Here is a 19,645-nt window from a genome sequence, read left to right as displayed (position 1 = left end):
GCACGGAGAAGCAAGGGAAAAAAGAGTGGGGCATCAGCTGAAAAAAGAACGACAAGACGAGCTGCTGGTTTAGTTGCCGACCGCTGCCCTCCCCCCTTTTCCCCCTGAATCCCTCCTTCCTCCTCGAGCCTCACCTCCTCACATTGAGCTCAGTCCCACGCCGATCGACGCCCGCAAATCGCCGTATAATTTCTGGTATTGGAGTAAAGGGATTGCCACGTTGCGTAAGCGAATCGCCTCTCTGGCCCCCGTCCGCAGTCCGAGCTCGTTGCGTCAAGTAAGGACACGAGGAGCGAGCTGGGCATTGAGCGTACCGGCGCAGTCTCAAAGTCTAGGATTAAGTTGGGCCATTTGAAAATTAACCTTTCCGTTCGGGTGTGATTTAGTGTGACCAGTACCCTGATAACTTTGGCAACTTTGTCACATATGCTGTCTCTTTCTCCCGACTGCATTTCAATACAACGATATGCGCCTTTCAAACCCCTGCCGATGTAACCTGCGGCCAAATGACGACGCTCAGTCGCAGTGGCACTAAGTGTCCCTCGACAAGTTTGACCGTCTTTATAATGCAGCTACTGTGGCGCCGCAGCACTTTATCGCGAACCGTGGGGGCTGTGAACGCAGATGCAAGACGCGCAAAGAGCAAAACATTAATCCCCCGAGCTGTTGTGTGTGCCATTTGGACTCATCGCAGTCCGCATTACGTCCGGGATGAGGGTGCACCACATCACGCTCTTGTTGCGCAACGCTTTCTGCATGAGAGATGGTCTCCTCTCTCCATATGCGCCGTTATATGAGAGCCGCCGTATCGCAGGGAAATGCTGTTGCCGCTGCGCCATACCCTGCGAAAGTAGACCGCCTTGTGTACCGCGCAAAACTTACCGCTCCTGGCGCGTATGCTTACACTACTGGTGTGGTAGGCGGGACTGCATGTGTCTCCCAGTCTTACTCTCGAACCATTTACTTGAACAAAAACATTTCATAGAAAGACTGCCACGGGTAAAACCGGGTAAAACCATGTCTAATTTATTATTTTGGTAAAAATTTTTTGGGACTCCCATGCTTTTGAGGAACACCCTTCAGATGTTGAGGGAGACCTCCTCAAAATATGAAGAGTTTTTCGTCAAATATATGTGGGATGTGGGGTCCTTAAAGTTTTCCTTTTTTCCTGAAAGAATTAGACTTTTTTTAAACCGTGTGATCCTGATCCAAAAGCAAAATTGTCACGGAGAAAGGACGGTCTTAGACATAGATTTGACAGTCGTCTACAATAATTTCTCTCTGGCGACGACCCCGGCGTCGCTCGCTGGACGTCTGCTGGCAGCACTGCAGTACTCTGTGCGGTGCTACCGTCGCGGCCTCTCACCGTTACGTGCCGCAGACCGCATGGCTCCTCGGTCTGAGGCAGTCTGAGGCCGGCTGAGGCTGCTGAGCCGGGCGCGTAGGCCTCGCCGTGCGTCTGTCATTACAGCCCCTCACGATCGGGTCGCATTGCATTATTGCATTGCCCCGGTGAAAGTCTCGTCATCTTATCGTGCGGCGAGTGACTGTTTGATAAGGGCGAGTGGACGACATTTTGCAAATAAAAATTTGCCTCTCCGGGTTTCACGAAATGTCCACTTGGTGTATTATTGTATTGTAGGTTTCCCACTATTTCTGAGCAGACCAAATGTAACAAGTCCCCATTGACCACTCGCAATCCAGGCCATTATTATCACAGGCACATCTTCAGCAAGTGTATGGAATTGCGTCAAACTTATCTTCATTTTCACCCCATTTTCGTTGGCGTACAGCTGTTACAACCCTGAACTTTTGTCTTGTGCTGCTTGTCGGCTGGGTTTGCAGAGTGATCTTGAGTTTTACCGTTTGGCTGCGGCGGAGGCGTCGTGCGGCCCGGGGAGGTCGTGGCGTGGCTCGGCGCTGTACGCCGTACTGCCGCGGGAGCCGTGCCGCGCAGGAGCCACGCCCCCAGCAGCCATTGACTTGCAGCTCCTCCTCCCTGTAATCAAGCCCTTCTTGATCCCGGCATCCCAACGCTGCTGGAGAGGCCCGCTGATATTGGCAACATCTCTCAAGAAGCGAGAATGTTGCGGAGTTGGTCGCAGCTGGCGCCGTGCCGCGCGATGCTCCATCAGGATTGAAAGTACTTTTTAATAAGCGCCGCTATAGCCGCTGGCCGCCGGCCGTGCGCGGGATGAGCTCGCAAAATCTAGAAGTCGGTCGAAGGTTTCACCCCGCTGCTTAATCCCTGCTTAGATTATCGCACTTTGATGGCGTCGCACCCCTGCCCCGCGCATGCTCGGCTTGCCGTCGGAAGTACCGCCGACCTACAACCTACACTCGAAATCCAACTTCACAACCTTAGGGTTATAACGACTGCGCGTCCATTTGCGAACTATGGGATGAAGGACAATTCTGTCTCTACCGAGGGTGTGTTCGTACTCTGTCAATCCAAATGTGTACATTGTACACTTTAAATAAAGTTTACATGGCATGTGTGCTTTAAATAATGTGTACATACCCATGTACACATTTATAAATGTGTGCATAGGCATTTACACATTAATCAAATCAAACATGCCATGTACACATTTTAATTGACAGACTATGCACATCTCAATCGGATGCAAATAAAATCTAGACACAATAAAAAGTAATTTGTACCTATGCTGTTCAACTTGTAATGTTTTGGATACAAATTTGCATCCAAATATCTTCGCTGGATTCTAGATTGTCCTTTCCCATAAAATGCAGAACCGGGCTCTGTTTGTTGGTCACCTAGGACAGTCGTACTTATGTCAGATTCAAATAGCCCGCGCCCAGCCGGGGAAAGTCATAGGGAGGAAGACTGGCGGGCGGGCGGCCGCCGCAGTGCCCATTTTGGCTGGGTCAGGTCTGTGTTCATTCATTGCGATCTGTCGTCGGCGGCGCCAAGTAATGAAACACTTTCACTCTCAGAAGCCGTGCGACAAAACAAAATACCGCCGATTCTTACCTCCTGCCTCTTCTTCATGTTTCCTTTTTGTTTGCGCTGGCCAGGTCCACGGCCGCCCTCATTTGTCGGTCGGCGGCGCGCGGCCGTGGCGCGGCTCGGCGCCGCTCGGATGTCGCCGGTTGCGTCAAAGTCTCGGCGGCGCCCGCCCCGCCGCTCGTGACCAGGTCCACCTCGTGAAAGCGGAATTTGACGAACAAAGGACATTGTTGATAGGCAAACCGGACTGTGCCTAGCCTCTATAGCTCGTGCCGTGGACACTGCCACAAGCAATTGCTCGATGCACGGTGCGAAATTAATATCTGATTCGAAGTACTTTTGTTGGGGGTGTTCTGCGGAGTCTGCCCTTCAGCGTTCGGAATCTTTTCGATTACTTCATTATGCGAGCGTGTCTCTAAATCACCACCAGTCCACTTAATTACTTGATCAAAACTTTGATGGGCACCCAATCCTAATATTTACAAACGCAGGGGTTGAGTCGGCGCACGATATTGATATTGCGTTCCTTCAATGACAGATTTGTTGACGAAGTCTCGCAACGTATCAGTGTTGCGTTGGCACCGGAGGCACATGACCTCGCGGTTTGTCTCACCGTTGCCGTCAGTCGTAGGGGAAAGCCGAGCCGCCGCCACGGCATTGCGAGTATAGAGCGCAATTATGTATGAGAAATTTCTCTGGCATTTCATGAGTCGGCTCTGAATGCTGATGAGGCGATTGCCTCCCCATGACGCGCTGCGCTGCACTGCACCGACTCAATGAGAGAGGCCAACAGCCGATCCACCGAACGGGCAGATTGGAGGGTGTCAGAAATCGGCGACAGACTTTTAAGATCGCTTCAGTGTGGTACCAAAACAAGGCAACCAACCAGAAATCAACGATTTTTTAAATGACACGATCGTTTTCGTATGTAGAGATTTGGCTAAGCTTATTGTCAAAATAGCAGTATTTGAAGTGATCAGGGAAAAGTTCTACATAGTTCCTGAGATTCCAAAGGGGTGTGAACATTTTAGAGGGCAAACACTAGCAATCCCTTATTGTCAAAACTCTTTTTTTTTTAATGTAACGAAAAGGAATAAAACCTAGGTTACTGTTTTATTAATCCTGAACCCTTACGTCTCAAACCGTTTGGGAGTTAACGGCCCAATAGATCTAAATTTTCATGGCCGTGGAAAATGGGGTGCGGGGTCCCCAACAAGTAGCTAATTGGCTGTGTGATTATGTTTTACAATCTTCCGATTATTTGCTTGTTTACAAATCTTGCGCCAACTCATTAAGACTTTTAATTGAGGAAAGAGGAAGGCGGCGATCCCTTTAAGCCCAGCCCCCCCCCCCCGAAAAGTAAAATAATCGAAAACCGACAGCCCTGAATATCTTTTCATGTGTTTGTATGAGGACTTTCGACGCAAAAGACTATCATTTGTCGTTGCAAAACTTTTCTTCTTGCAACCTGCAGTTCGATCTGGGATGACAGGCTAGTGACAGATCGGTTTGGTGAAAGGTGTTCTAATTTTTAAAGAAGCAACATCATATCAGGTACTCGCGGCATCTAAGGTTAGGGTTTTCTTTTCCCCTTTTCTTTTCTTGCCTTTTTGCGGTCGAGGGGTTGGAGCTCCCGTTTGCCCGATGCTCATTACCGATGCTGCTCCTATGAGCACTCAGGTGCTCTGCTGCTCACCTTTGCGTTTTTGTCGAGCACCATTTTCTCCCCCACCCCTTTCCCCTCTTTATTTTTGTTCTTTTTTGCCCCCTCCAATCCACTCCTCCTTGTCTGAAAGTGTACACCTATCTCTGTCCCACCTACTTGGTGGCCCCGTAGGGTTTCTTTTTTTCTCCTCCGACGCTCCGGCGCGCCGAAGGTGGAGAAAGACTTATCAATATTAATACGGGCAGTCGTACGGTGTGGTGCGCTGTGGTACTCTGCAAAAAGAACTAGTAAAGTAGAGCTACTTATCATGCAGTTTTTAAAGTATTCGTAGTGGAGGCGTAATGATTGTTGAAAAAACCCTGTTAACGTTGTCAGTTATTTATAATTAATACCTGCCTGGATCAGCAACTTAATTTTGTTTTATACGTGTAAAACCTGGCGAACGATTACGTCTATGTAGCTCTGCGAAGGCTTTCGTCTTTGTCGTTAGGACAAATGGTTGTAAGACAACAACGGATAGTTTGAAGTTGTTTGCAACAGGTGAAGCCAATTGTGAAGCCAATTTAATCGAAGCTGACATGCGAAGCATTCGTTCGCACCAGTTTCATCGTGTTGCTGAGCACAGAGTAAAAAGTAAGAAGGATGAGAAAGAGGTTGGATGGTGACGTTCAAATGACAAGTAAGTGGCTGAGGACGGAGTAGAGGGGGGGGGGGCTAAAAAGAGCCGCTAGCTCAGCCAAACAGACAGGGGCGGGGGGCTAGGGGAGAAAAACAGGAAGCCGCGAATCGACGTTGGGTAGCTTGGCGTGGCGCGGATAGCTGACACCTAACGCGGTCAGGCAGCGATTCGTTTCGCATCATTTTGTACACCGCCGTTTGTCGCCCCGAATTCCTCAGAAGCTGCGTGATGGCCAAAGCTATAGTGTGGGGAGTGGCCGCTGCTGCCGTGGAGAGCTGCTCAGAGTTTAGCAAATCTCGGCGAATAGCCTAGCGTCAGTGTCGGTTGAACTGCGCGAGGTCCTACGTAGCTGCACGCCCCCCGCCTCCAACAGCCACGCCTGGAATGACACTGGAACGGGACGACTCCAGCCTGGCACACAAGCTGAGCTGCACACTGCTGCACTGGGAACAGGTTTGGCGTCGCCGGGGCGCGGTGGCGGCGGCCAGTGACGGTCAGTGGCGGCTACCCAAACAACGACCTCCGCTGCTTCCGAGCGTACGGTCCCGAGGTTAAACTTCCGTCAAGTCGGAAACTCAGGGTGAAAACGACGGTGATTGTCGTGTTTCAATCCTCCGGGGGCTATGGACGGTTAGTCGCTATGGGAAGTCACACCTTCCTGCCTTGCGGGTCTGCCTAGCCCCCGGCGCGGAGGGCAGTCCCGTCACACCCGCCTGCCTTGCGGGTCTGCCTAGCCTCCGGCGCGGAGGGCAGTATACTGCACAGTAAAAAAAGAATGTCTGTCTTTTTCTTAGGCAAAAAGGGAAAACTTTGAGGAAGTTTCCTCTCCAAACAAGGGATCTTCCTCTATTTTTTTAGGAGTCCCCTTTATAAATGGATTAGTGTTACTCAAACCAGAAGAGGTCTCTGAAATTTTTTCATTCCCCCTCTACACTAAACACTAGACTTTGTTTTTACCGTGTACCACCACCGCGCTCACCCGCAGTGCGGGTTTGCCTATCGCTGGCCGCGCCAGGGGCCCTCCAGTCGGACCGTGTGTGTGTGTGTGTGCGCGCGAGTAACGTGTAACCTTTGGCACCGGGTGGTTCACCAAACGGCCTATTCCCGTCCCTGTGGCCGAGGCGCTCCAGGGGATAATAGCTTTATGCAACGCGCCGATCGCCGCCACTAGAGTGGCCTGCGACGGCTTTTTGTTTCCAGGCGGACGGTGATATTTCGCTTGATTGTAACGCATGATCGCCTCGGGGGATGCGCGTCTTCGTTAAGTGTGTGTGTGTGTGTGTGTGTGTGTGTGTGTGCGCGCGCGCGCGCGCGTGACGTCGGCTGGTGCGTACTCGCGCCGCGCTGCTGCTGCGCCGTGCGTCGCGGTGCGCGGGCGGCCGTTTCTCATAACCTGCGGTGCCGTGGCGCGGCGGGGTCGTTCGTCGTTCCCTCGCCGTGGCGAAACGCGACCTTTCCCTCTGATCCGCTGCTGTCCTGCCGCGCCCTGCTGCAAGCGACTGTGTGCGACCCACGCGGCGACAGGAGCGAGGAAGGGGGGGGGGGGTACTTTTATCCTCCTTCCCCTTTTCCCCCCTGCTCAATAGTTACCGGTTGTTTCACCTTTGCTGTCATTGCCACCCTCTTGGTGTAAATATTATAACAGCATTTCTCTAACACAGTGGAAACCAGTGTGTGAAATAGGGATCATCCAGAAAGTACGTCCGTCAATCGCCGTTACCAACATGCCAAGGTCAGCCTATGCAACGTTCCATAGCGCCTGATCAGTAGGCAACATCCAGCCTACAGTGCAGGCGTGCACTGCGGGGTGGCCTACCCTGGGCCTCGCAGGCGCGGAGCTCCCGTATTTTGCCGAATGAATCTGAGAAAAACGGAATCGAACACTTATAAATTTCTTATTTGTTTTACTTGCGAATGTTCACAACACTCATGAAATGTGCACTGTAAACTCAAGTGTGTGAATGCCACACACTTTAAGGTGTGTGAGTGCTCATACTCGTGCACTTAAGGGAGTCAAGTTGTGGTGTGAGTTTTCCTTTCAAGTGTACTCACTCACACACACACACACACACTCACACTCTGCGGGTGGCAGCTACGTGTGACGAGCGGGAGGTGGGCAGGTGGGCCGCGGCCGCCGCCGGGCGAAAGTAAGAACTGCAAAGAGCGCCGCGCTCCGCTCCGCTCCACGGCTCTATCGGCGCTCCGGAGCCGACGCGGTGCCCTTTGTGCTCTGCTGGTGGCTCCGGCCGCCCGCCGCTCTCTGCCGCGGAGAGGAAATTGAAAAGGGTTGTCATACGTGCTTTAGAGCGCTTTAGAGCGCTTTAGAGCGACGCGCCGCGAGGCGAAACTCGCGCGCCGCACAGAAGAGTTGGTTCCGCCCGCGGCACGACCCGCGCAGCGCCAGTTCTTGGCCCTAGTAGCACACACATTTCGTTCCTCAGAGCGCCTACGGAACCATCAGAGAACCAAAAGAATGTTCTCAGAACGTTGTCTGAATGTTTGGTGCTACAAGAGGGGAGTCTTGGCTTTGGGTGCTGCTGCTATGTGCCATGCTCTGTTGGTTTTTGGGTTGTTTTATTTTTATACTATTTTTGCATCAGATGATACATTTACTTAACGCTATCGCTGAACTGCAAAAATGATAATGTATAATAGTCAGCACGTCTGCGTCACAGTACAGCTTCACAGTTTGACAGAGCGATATGCATCCGGCATAAGAGAAGAAATGGATTGGGGCGGGCGGGAGTGCTCTCAACTTTGCACCTTGAGATAATAGGGAATCGAAACTTGTAGGAAAGTATACTTTTAGACTCGACTAATTGCTTCTCGGACAAGGTCTGAGATCTGTACCCCCTCTAGTTTTTCATGATCCCCTCCTCAGGCGCGGGACGTGTTTCTTTCTCTTCCTTCCGGTTGAAGAGCAGAGCGCGGGGCGCCGCGCCGCCGCCTCGCCTTCCGTCACGTCGGATGTCGGCGTCGCGGCGCCCCGCGCCAGCCCAGCGCAGGGCGGCCCGGGGGGTAAAGGGAAGGGAAGCGGGGGGGATGGGCTTGGACTTGTTGCATCACGTTTGCTAAATAAGTTTGTAAACTGGCGTGTGGGCGGTGGAAGCCGCAGAGGTTCTGTGCGGGCCACGCAGCAGGTTCGTGCGTGCGTTGCCGGCCCGGCCGCCGTGGCTGCTGTGAGTGAGTGGAAGGGCCTCAACTCTCAGCTAGAGGCTAGGCTAGCGCTAGGCTAGCGTGCCGCGCCCCGTGCGAAGTGTTCCCCGCCCGCCCGCCCGAGGCCCGCCTCCTGCCCGCGGTGCTCGGCGCGGGTCGCGTTGCGTCATGAGAGATATGCTAAATCGGATCGGAATGGCAATGGTATGGGATTTGGTGCGCCCCGCGCCGTGCGGTGGTGTGGGTCGTTGTCGTTGGACGCGTTTTGTTCCGTGCCAGTCCGTCAATTTCCCTCCCCTTCCTGCCCCCTCCCTTCCTGGTCTTACACTTGCGTCCGTAGCGCCCGTTCTGCCGCAACCTGCTCTGCACCGAGACTAGGTAATGTCCATTGTTGGGTCGCTATGGTCGACGCGATTCCAGCCGAGCGGATGGAGTGGGGGGTCCTTCGGACGCTCCCCGGCTCCCCGCGCCTGGAGTAGAAACAGACCGTGGCAACAAGTCTGGTGGTCACCTGAAATCCAAGTGTATGAATGTCGCACACCTGCCGGGGAGTGAGAAAAAACACACACCTGCAGATGTGTGAATGATCGTTCACACACTTAGGGCCGGATAAATGGGCTACCCTTGTAAGTGTACGAATCTTTACCCGCTCGCCTTCAGCAGGTGTGTGAATATTTTCACTCGCCTGCAGGTGAGCGACATTCGTACGCCTGGATTTCCAGTGTTCCCGTGGGCGTGTGCGTGCCGCGTGGTATCGGCAATAGCTCACTCGGCTCGGCTCCGCTACGCTCAGCTCGCGTGGGGCGTGGGTGGGAATGTGGGAACGGAGCTCTGGTAGCGTGCGGGCCGAGCGGGGCAGCGGGGCGCGCGGCCGCCAAACAATGCGCGGCCCGGCCAGGCCGGCGGCCAGCCCAGAGAGAAACAACACTTCGACGGAATGTCAATATTATGATTATATTGCTTGATTGAGCCGTGACGGAGTATCGAACATGTGTTCAGACCGAATGTACTTGGGTAGTAACTGAAAACATGCCAATTGCAAGTTGACCAAGAAGCAGTGAGCGAATGATAGTCCCAATGAAAACGGTTCTGTCACGATGACAGCGACAGCACTGCGTGCGATCTCTATTTTTTTTTGCATATGTCGCTGGTGACGTTCTTAAACGTTACGGGGCTAGGTTACCTCCGTGACGTTTTTTGTGAGTAGAACAAAACATCAGAGAGGACCTTTTCTAGCAAATCATTGGTGCAGCATACTTACCGTATTCTCTCTTGAAATTGACTGTGAACTTTCTTTCACTGGCAATGTTTTCAGTTCTTTTACATTTCCTGGACTTGTGTTTAATTTTTGTTCCTGGATTGTTACAGCTTGACTCAACGATGGACTATATCCCGACCAGGATGACGAAGGTCTCTACTCCTAAACCGGCTGCCAATCCCTTGCAGTTTGTCAAAGTGGGACCATGTGACCTCTTTAAATCTGCTCAAGAAACTCTTAAAAAAGTGGAAGAAGTAAAAAAGTTAAAAAGAGAAGTCAGAGATGAAGCAGAAGACTGGCAATCGGTATGTTTACCTTTACTACTACTAAAAGTATTGAATTACATTATAATATTTGTATAATCTGCCAACCATTCTTGTGGTGACTTTTTTTCCAGAACCTAGACAATTGGAAATGTAGTCGAAGAAAGCGAGTTGAACACATAATTGACAGGGTTGTGGAAGTTAAGAAGTTTGAACTGGAGGAGCATGAACGAAACCGACGTAAAGCTAAAACTTTTAACGAAATGATGGAGGAGAGGTAATTTTTTCAGTACTTTTATTTTTTTTAACAACATACGGTTATTTTGGTTTACTGTTATTTTTTATTATTTGTTTTCTTTTGCGCTCTAGAACGTCACGGGGGAGGAAAATGAGTCTTCTAGTTCACAAAGATGATGATTCAAATGATCTAAGTGATCTTGGCATTGGTACCAGCAGTGATAAAAGTAGTGTCAGTGAAGATTATGGAAATGATGACAGCAATAGTGTGGTAAGCATCAATTTTGTTTCTTTTGTCACATACAGTATTTGTAAATAAATAGTGCTTTGTTTAAGATAATTTCTCACCATACTCTGTAAGAGCCAAAATTATTATTTAAAAAAATAAATAATTGGATTTAATTTTACAGGAGGATGGAGATGTCTCTGTTAAAATTCACTTTAGTGACCAAAATGGAGATAGTGAACCCAGTGGCAAATTAAAGAATCATAATGGACGTCGTGATGAAGTCTCAGAACTTGAGGAGTACACTTATGACCGAGCCATTCAAGGCTATGTTAATTTTACTGAGACTCGGGTCAAGTCAAGGAATGCTAACCAAATCTCCAGGTCAGAAAGTGAATGTGTTGAGGAAACATCAGAGGAAATGGCAGCCTGCTCATTTACACAAATTGAATCTGCTGCTCCTGTTCGGAAACCTAGAAACGATTCAAAAGTAGAGGAAGATATTGCTGAGATTGAAAGACTTCAATCAGATAATATATCATCAAGTGATTTACAAAGTCCTGAAAAGAAGGTCAATGTTCCTAAAGTCAACATATTAAAGAGAAAAGAATTATTTGAACGGTCAGAATCAAGTGAATTAAATGAACATTTAAAAGTTGCCCCTCGTGCAGCTGGTGATTTTCTCAATTCTAAGAGCATTCGTGATCGTGTTTCAAACCTTGAAAGACAAAAGAGTGAAGAACAATCAGAAAAAATGAAACAAGTGAAGCAACTTTCAAGTGAGATTTCTGTCAAGGACAGACTATCACGGCTTGAAAGACAACAGTCTTCTGACAGTGAACTAAGGTCTTGTAGTAACTCCAACCTTCCTATTCTTGGTTCTTCTGGAGATGTGGTTGTATCTCCCCCTCCTTCAATAAAGGATCGGCTCAGCAGCTTAGAACAAGTGGCATCACATGACAGAACATCAAAGACGGTTGCTGAAATAACTCCAGCTTCGATAAAAAATCGTTTGTCAGAGCTTGAAGCGCCTAAAGAGCCTTTGAAGAAAGTAACACCTGTTAAAGACCCTTCTTTCCGTGATAAGTTGGCAAATTTTCGCAGCAGTGAACTAGACTTAAACTGTCAAGAAGCTCAGAAATCAAACAGCTCATTTGTGGACTCTTCTGCAAGAAATTCAAACACTACTGAAAGTGAATTCTATCACAAAAGAACATTCCATAGATCCTTAGACAGTTTGGATGTAGATTCATCAAGTCTTTTAAATAACGAGCGTTATGAAAGAGTCCAAAGCTTAGAAGATCTTGACAGCTGTGGTCCTAATAGAAATTATCCTGCATCAGCTTCATCAAATGAGAATCTAGTTCTCTCTTCACACAGTGGAGACACAGACAGAGAAGACAGTGGTATTCATACTGCTGATGTCTCATGTTCAGTAAGTCAGGCTGATGAACCTGCAGATTTTTCTGATGTTCCCTGTACAAATATGCTTGATGGAAATTATGAAAACGAAAGGAACAATGAGTATGCTCCTCCCACTATTGTCAGCCAGCTTGCTAAAATTAATCTGACCAGCGAAACTCCACACAAAAATGTTCCACCTCAGCCTGAAGCTGTAAGTTCTGGAGCTGGTTCCCCTACTCACTCACAGGTGTTGGTTGATTCATCTAATTTATTATCACCAGCCTTTAATTCTGACTTGGCTCCTTCTACTAAAATGTTTTCTGTCCAGCACTCTTGTCTTCCAACAATTCCTGAGGTTTGCCATGACTGTCCACCTGTGGTGCTCGTATCAGATGCTGAATCTATGACTCCTGCTTGTATCGAACCTGTTTCTTCATCTTTAATGACTTTGCCTCTTGACGTTGAAGATCTTTCTGGGTGCACTGACTCAATCAACTTAGAAATTAAGGAAAATCTAATCCCTGAGGATGTGGTGATGGCGCCAACTAACACTGATGAGAATAGTACTTTAGTACCAAATGAATGTCCATTCATGCCTTATACTAGTCCTAATGAATCAAACTTATCATGTGGTGGGGAGGTTGAGTGTCTTCTTGTCTTCAACAACTCTGGTGCTCAGCAAAGTTGCCACAAATCCATTCAAGAGGAAGATAAGCTAACTAATAATGTCTCAGAGATGGTCGTGATGAAGACCTCTGGTGATAGTGATGAGAGTTCCGCTTTTGATAAGGTTAGAAACAATTTGCTCATGCTGAAAAATTACAACTTGTATTAAAAACGTTTTATACAGTAGATATAATATACCAACATATTTTTTTTTAAATTGAGATTCTTTCTTGCCTCAAACATACCAACATATGTTTTTAAAAAGTTGAGATTCTTTCTTGCCTCATTTAAAGTTTCAACTAGATTTGTACTTATAGTAGATCTGTCTTCAAAAATTTCTTTATCTAATTTTTACATTTTCAAGTTAAAATAGCTTACCAATGAGGTATTTTTATAGTTACCTCTGTTGTCCTGTTGTATTGGTTCTCCGTAGTATGAAAGTACCTCACTGAGCTTATGTTTGCATGAAATAATCTTTTACAGTATTAATTAACTTTTAAGCACAAGCATGTATTTTGCACTAATGTTCTGTATTCTATTCTCTTATATCGTTTAAGATTCCTTTTACCCAATTATAATCCTGTTCCAGGCTCCTATACCATACAGTCGAAGTGGAAAACCAGGAGGGGCTCAATCTTCTGCTTCTGAAGAACTGTTGTCACTCACATCAGCCGAAACTGATATTGATGTTAGCTCATTTCTTGACCAAGCTCTAATGGAAGAGGATCTGAAAATGGAACCAGTATATAGCAGAGTTGATCCAGAACAAAAACATGATGGTTTGGATCCAAAGCAGTTGCTCCAGTTCATTGCAAAAAAAGATGTATGTTTCAAATATTTCTTTTTCTCTCTCTTTTCTTTAATTAATTTTTACAGAGAAATCTATAACCCCTGTTACAGATTTGCCGCAACAATCAGCCTCAGGATGTAGCTGTCTTACCCTTAGCTTTTCCTCTTACATCCTCAATGACAGCTGAGCCTCCCAAAGAAAAACCACCTCCACCTCCAATTGAGCTCAGTGATGAAGAAGACCCAAAGCGGAACATTATGGCATCGAATTTTAACAGTAACAACAACAGTACGAATTTGACTCGACATGGCTCGACCAAAAGACTAATTAAAGATATTCGTCAAAAGAGATCTGACTTTTTGGGCATTGATGGAGGCAATGAGGAAAACTACCTTGATTGTGGTGCGTATTGGTAAATACTTGTTGGTTTGAATTTAAAACTTGATTACTGTCATGTTTGTTGTTTTCTATTTTGTAGAGTTGAAAGTAGCCCCCCCACCAGATATGACTTCATTCCTTCAAGAGGAACGCAGACTTGAACAAGAACTTTACCGACAGATGCAACCAACTTTATACCCTGAGTCTGACCATGGTTCTAACCAAGGAGAAAGTAGGGATTCGGGGGTTGAGCTTGATAACCATCTAAACTCTCACAGTCTCCACATGGACTATTCACCTGAAGGGCATGGATTTGAGGAACATAGCCATCAAAATAATGATGTAAGTGTATATGGCCTGTATCTCAATCATAATCATGCTTATAATGTGACTCATTTTAATCAAACTGAAATTTCTATGATGCTCATCAGCTATTCGGGAACACAAGCTCAACTACAGAAGAAGATGAAATTATGAAGAAGGAAAGAGAAATAATTGAAATGCTAGAAAAAGAGGAACAGTGGCGTTATGGTACTAATACCATACTTTCACCAAGTGACCATCATCAAGTTGGTAAGCTAAAACTTATTAGAGTTTGATTAATTTTCCTATTGTTAGACTTTGCTGTAACCTAAGCATTGTTTGAACAGGAGAGAAACTCGCAGCAAAATTAAGAGAACTTGAACAAGAGAAGTTACGTCTTGAATGGGAGCGGGCTGAAGAGTCACGAAAAGTTGCTGCTGAACAAGCTGCACGTCAAGAAGATCAGAGACGCATTAGAGCCAAAGAAGAACAGCTCAGACAACAAGAGGTAGACTGCTAATATGTTGATCTTTGTCTTTTCTTATTCTGTCTATACATTTAATCAATCACCTCCCATATGGTGGCTTGCTTCTCATAGTATTTCTGAAACAGTAACACTTTTTGTATATATGTAGCTTTGTTAATTAATTTTTGATCTGCTAAAACCCTGATTAATCTAATAGATTTTTCTAACTTCATAGTTACTTTTAGCTGTGTTTTACATTCAGAATATTTCAACTTTAATACCAGACTGATGCGAGCTTTTTTTTTATGTACATATGCTATGTTCCATTATTTACAGAGTATTGTTGGTAGGCTCCCTGCTGGTGTACCATTCAACTGCAACCCTTCAGAAATGAATTTGGTGAGGGTCTATTGTTTCTATTATCCAACATGCATCTTGTTGAGAAATGTGTTTTCATTGCGCTCATTGTTCTCTCTCCACAATGCAGTTATTCTTCACTCCAACTCTAGTTCATATTTTATATGATGACATGATGCTATTCAGACTCCAACCAAATATAAATAGCTGTTTCCCATTGCATGTCTCACAGAAGTGCATTAATAAACATGACTAATACTCTCTATGTATTTACCAAATTACTACACCAAGCATATCATTTTTCCAAGATGCTATTTTTTTGATATTATACATTATGTGTCATTTAGTTACTTAATCGTGTAACACTTGTTGCTTCTTTTGATATTTGGAAATTCTGCTTTCTTATTGATGATAGTAATAGTGTAGGCTAGCTGTCGTTTCACCCTCGTTTTCTTTTATCTAAATCCCCTTAGTAACTTTAAACCTTTTTATATATGATTTTAGGATGCACTTAGAGAGGAGCGTCAACGTTTGAAACAAGAGCAGGCTGAACTTGAAAGGCAGAGGGAATATCTCTCTGCTAATCAAAGCTGGGACTCATCATCTTCTGCTGCTCACCGATCTCTGCAGGATGTCTCTGCTCCTCACAGGGCTGGAAGCCACAATCAGCTAAATGTTCCAAACAGTAGCACTTCTTTAAACTGTCGTCTCTCCCTGCCTGACCTTCAACAGTCAGACCTAACGGTCCAATCTATGAACATTAATCATCATAGACCCCCTCCTCCAATCCCCTTATCTAAACCCTTATCTATTGTTGATCAAGAAAGGCATGGTGTGAATGGCTTTTCAAGGTAAGTTAAAATGTCTAGCTGTTTTTTATATATACCTACTTAAACTTTGTAAATTTTTTAAATTAATGAATCAACAATACCACTAATTGATTTTTTAAAATTTTATTTTTATGAACTACCGATTTTTAGGCAAGGACAGCTGCAATTGTCGTCTGATTCTATCCCAATGGTTGAGTCACATCACCATCGACATAATGCAGTTGGTTTGCCATCTGTACCTGTTGCGACCTCTCCTACATCATCAACAGGAAGTCAGCAGATGACTCGTCAAACACTTCATGCTCTGAGCGCGGCACCAAGAAGTAGGATTATTGCCACAGACACTTGGGTTCAAGCAAAACGTAAACCAGAAAGCCAGCGAAACAGCAACCGCGACCATTATCAACATTGGCTTATACAGGTAGAATGTTAACATTTTTGTTTTAGTTGTTCTGTGTTTTTAAATTCAGTACACAAGATTCTGATATTTTGTCTTCGCCCTGTAAATGCAATTTAATGTGATATTCCAGGAGGCAGAGCACAGACGTATTACTGAACAGCAACAACGAAATGCTGTTTCACGAAAGTCATTACCTGCCAACTTATCACAAAATCAAAATCCTCAATCCAAACCAACATCTGTTCAACCCAATGGGCAACCATCATGGCAGTACCAGCATTCTCAGCATCAGCACAGCATGCATCAGGTAAGCACATACAGGTCTTATTATATGCTCTAATCATGTGTATTCTCTGACAATGTCGATTCACTCTTACTTTCAATTTTCGGTGGTCCATTAGCATCAACTCCCACTGCACAATCATCTTCAACATTCACATATCCCAGTTCCAACAGCTGCTCCAACTGTACCACCACCTCCTAGACAAGAAAAACCATTGCCTGATGCAATTATTCAAACACTAACTCAACGTGTGCAGAACAGAGCTAGTATGAATGAAAACAATCGAAGGTAATTCCCAATATGTAACATATCGTTTATGTATAGTTTGATAATGTAACCTCTTCTAATCTGGCCAAATTCTAGTGTCTTGTTATTTTTAATTTTATTTTTTGTACCTCTTCAGACATGAAAACAGCCCTGCGCGCGACAGCCGCCCCCCAAATCAGACTGTATCTAACAATATCAACAACAATCTTAGTAATATGAATATGAGTCATAGTCACACTAATGGCAATTATGCAGCTAATTCTCAAGAAAAAATGCTTAGTGTTAGTGGGAAAAAGAAATGTTCACATTGTAATGAAGAATTAGGTATTTCATTTTTCCCTGTAATTTGGTATTAAATTTGTTTAAATGTGTTTTGGATGATAATCATACATTTTTATCTTTTATAGGGAGAGGTGCAGCAATGATTATTGAAAGTTTGCGGCTCTTCTATCACATGGACTGCTTCAAGTGTTGTGTCTGCCATGTTCAACTTGGCGATGGCCTCATGGGTACAGATGTTAGGGTGCGAAACCACAAATTGCACTGTCACAACTGTTATTCCAGTGATGATGGTATGCAGCCAAGAAAATTGTTTCTTTGTTCCTTTGCTTAAAATATATATAGCTTATTAATTTTTTGTGTTTTTTCTTTTTTCTTTCAGGAGTTAAATTTAGTTGTGTGTAGTCTTTTAATATTTTTAAAGATTGAACTTGAAGAAACGTAATAGTCAGAGTCTGTTAGGACTCCTTTTTCTATTTAAGATATGTAGATGTAAATTCTTGTGATGTGTTCTGCTTGAGGGAGAGCAGAACCCAGTGTGCCTGGAAGTGAAATGTCTTATGACTGCATCTTAATGCGATTGCTCATGAAAGTTTTTCTCAAGCCGGAAAAACTTAATTTCTGACAGATTATTCTTTATACCTTTTTACTTTGTAGAGAGAAACGGGTTTCTTCAGGCAGACAAATTTTATGGCTTTAAGAAAATTTTGTACATAAATGCTGTGTTGCCAAATTCAATCTGCTTTTCAACATTCGTTAAGTTTAAACAGACCCAAAGTCAGCCTTTAGTGAGTGGTGTGTTGATGTGTGTGTTGTACAGCTTACAGTTGTAAGCTAAGAGTGAATGATCCTGATCCATTATGTACTAAAAAGCCCAATTATATTGTTTTCCCTGTGAGGGAATGTACTAAATCTACTCTTGTTTGTGATTTTTGTGTATATGTATATTAGAATTTGTACATATTTTGTGTAAAATATTGTATCTTAACATTGAAGGAATTGAGTCAACCTACCATTATGATAAATATGGCAGAACCCATGTTGTACTGCAAAGGCAAGTTAAATACACCACTTAAAATTATAGCCAAAGTTTGTTTATGCTTTTTCATCAGATCAACTTGTAAGTGATAAATAGAACTTGTTCGCCAGTAGCTTTATTTATTTCTAAATTATCTGGAAAGAAATATATTGTTATAAATTTGTTATAAATTAGTTTTTTAATATGTATGTTAAATCTTCAATGGTATATATTATACAAGAGTCCTCAAAAGTCCTTAAATGATATACTTAAACTGAAAAAAGCTTGGAGTTTGAAACTGTTTCTGCATTGTCGAAACTTTAGAAGATCAAACTGTGAGCGTTGTGCTTCTGTTTAATTCACAGTCCAGTTAGTCATACTTGTCCACTCCACTAAGAGGTAGTTTCCCACAAATAAAGGGAAACAATCAACTCGTTCCTTTCTGACAATACTGAACTGTTCAAGTATTGATTTAAAATCATGTAAGTCAGCTTACCTTTTCTTTAAATCAAAAATTTAGATATTTGCTTTTTCAACACCCTGAACCAGCCTTTATTTTACCATAACGTGAAAGTAGGTACTGACGCTTGTTTTGTTTTTATTATTAATAATCCAGTATTTAACCAGAGTCCTAGGATCAAATTACAAGAAGTCCTCTTGTTAACCAAATAGAATCTGTAGATATGCAACATATACTCAACTGTAAATGATCTGTAGTAATGTAGCAATCCTACAATGAACTGTATATCTATAACAATAAAGAGTGCTCTTGGCTCAAACAATTTTGTTCTCTTTTTGCTGATTTCACAGGAAGACCACGTCCATGTTTCTAGTGAGTTGTAGTTAGCTTTGTAGCTACAACTGGCATGGCCACGGGCAACTTCATCAGAAACAGAACAGACTGAAGACACGTGTAGGGTCCCTACCAACAGAGATTGGTCACAAAACGTCAAAATGATAAAAATTCGCATCACTATGACGTCTTTTTAGATCCTAAAACGTCATTCTCACATCACTAATACGTCAAGAGAAGTCTATGGAGTCATTTTACCCAAAAGAATAGGTGAGTTGACATGACAGTAACGGCCAACGCTGGTCCAATTTGTCTCTGTACAGACACTATGAGGAGCTTCCTTTCATGTGCATCAAAGGGTGATTCTTGATTTTTTTATGGTGCCTTAGTTCTTTGTTGTTGATTTCAATCCTCCTCTGTCAAAATCCAGGCTGGTTTGTTATCTTTTAAAAATCTTGGCAATTTGGAAAATTGGTGCAATTGGTTTGGATTGGTGGGGCCGACTCCCTTTTCTCATGCTCTGTCTAAATATCATGGTGCCGACCCACTACCTAGCCAGTGCGCCTTAGGTAGCCTCCCCGCCCTTAGTTAGAGAGACCAGCTCTTATAAAACTCAAGTTTTTGTGGACAGGGGTGGTTTTTAACAGAAACAAAGGTAGTTTTGTGGTGCCTGGTTTACCCCTGTCGATTCGAATACTACTCCATCGAAATCCGGACCCACCAATTTATAGCCTTTGTAAATTTTGCCAAAATTGAAAAAAAATTGAAAATCCCTCGAAATGGTTGGGATTGGTCAGACAGCACCCTATTTCAATCTCTCCGTCGAAATTTCGCGCCGCCGGTCCATTTCAAGTGAGTTACGCCTATTCTTCCTGGACTGGTTCTCCTGCGAGGTAGGCAGCCCATCGTACGCTGCCGGCCAGATTCAAAAGACCTCCTATTGAAACGCAAGTTT

The 19,645-nt window shown here is 44.8% G+C and overlaps 1 protein-coding gene across 10 annotated transcripts in view; it reads left to right on the top strand.

The window, feature by feature from the left end:
* The window catches only part of LOC113204576 (uncharacterized), a 138,480-nt gene extending 119,801 nt beyond the window's left edge, over window positions 1-18,679 (top strand). For 3 of the 10 annotated variants that reach the window (XM_052263983.1, XM_052263985.1, XM_052263984.1), the window contains 17 exons: window positions 9,841-10,035; window positions 10,128-10,270; window positions 10,363-10,501; window positions 10,641-12,650; window positions 13,116-13,349; window positions 13,427-13,718; window positions 13,795-14,036; window positions 14,126-14,267; window positions 14,345-14,505; window positions 14,800-14,862; window positions 15,325-15,671; window positions 15,801-16,071; window positions 16,181-16,357; window positions 16,452-16,621; window positions 16,737-16,924; window positions 17,008-17,172; window positions 17,262-18,679. In XM_052263983.1, the coding sequence (XP_052119943.1) occupies window positions 9,841-10,035; window positions 10,128-10,270; window positions 10,363-10,501; window positions 10,641-12,650; window positions 13,116-13,349; window positions 13,427-13,718; window positions 13,795-14,036; window positions 14,126-14,267; window positions 14,345-14,505; window positions 14,800-14,862; window positions 15,325-15,671; window positions 15,801-16,071; window positions 16,181-16,357; window positions 16,452-16,621; window positions 16,737-16,924; window positions 17,008-17,172; window positions 17,262-17,284 (4,962 nt within the window). In that variant the 3' untranslated portion in view covers window positions 17,285-18,679. Of the gene's footprint in view, window positions 1-9,398; window positions 9,672-9,840; window positions 10,036-10,127; window positions 10,271-10,362; window positions 10,502-10,640; window positions 12,651-13,115; window positions 13,350-13,426; window positions 13,719-13,794; window positions 14,037-14,125; window positions 14,268-14,344; window positions 14,506-14,799; window positions 14,863-15,324; window positions 15,672-15,800; window positions 16,072-16,180; window positions 16,358-16,451; window positions 16,622-16,736; window positions 16,925-17,007; window positions 17,173-17,261 lie in introns of those variants that run through there. The other 7 variants (XM_052263988.1, XM_052263987.1, XM_052263989.1 and 4 more) reach the window with 7 other exon arrangements.
* The last annotated feature ends 966 nt before the right edge of the window (window positions 18,680-19,645 follow it).

The sequence above is a fragment of the Frankliniella occidentalis genome, unplaced genomic scaffold (genome assembly GCF_000697945.3).
Source record: "Frankliniella occidentalis isolate FOCC.00 unplaced genomic scaffold, Focc_3.1 Scaffold15, whole genome shotgun sequence".
Taxonomy (NCBI): Eukaryota; Metazoa; Arthropoda; class Insecta; order Thysanoptera; family Thripidae; genus Frankliniella; species Frankliniella occidentalis.
Note: the sequence above shows the minus strand (reverse complement) of the source record. Positions and strands in the feature narration are given on the sequence as shown.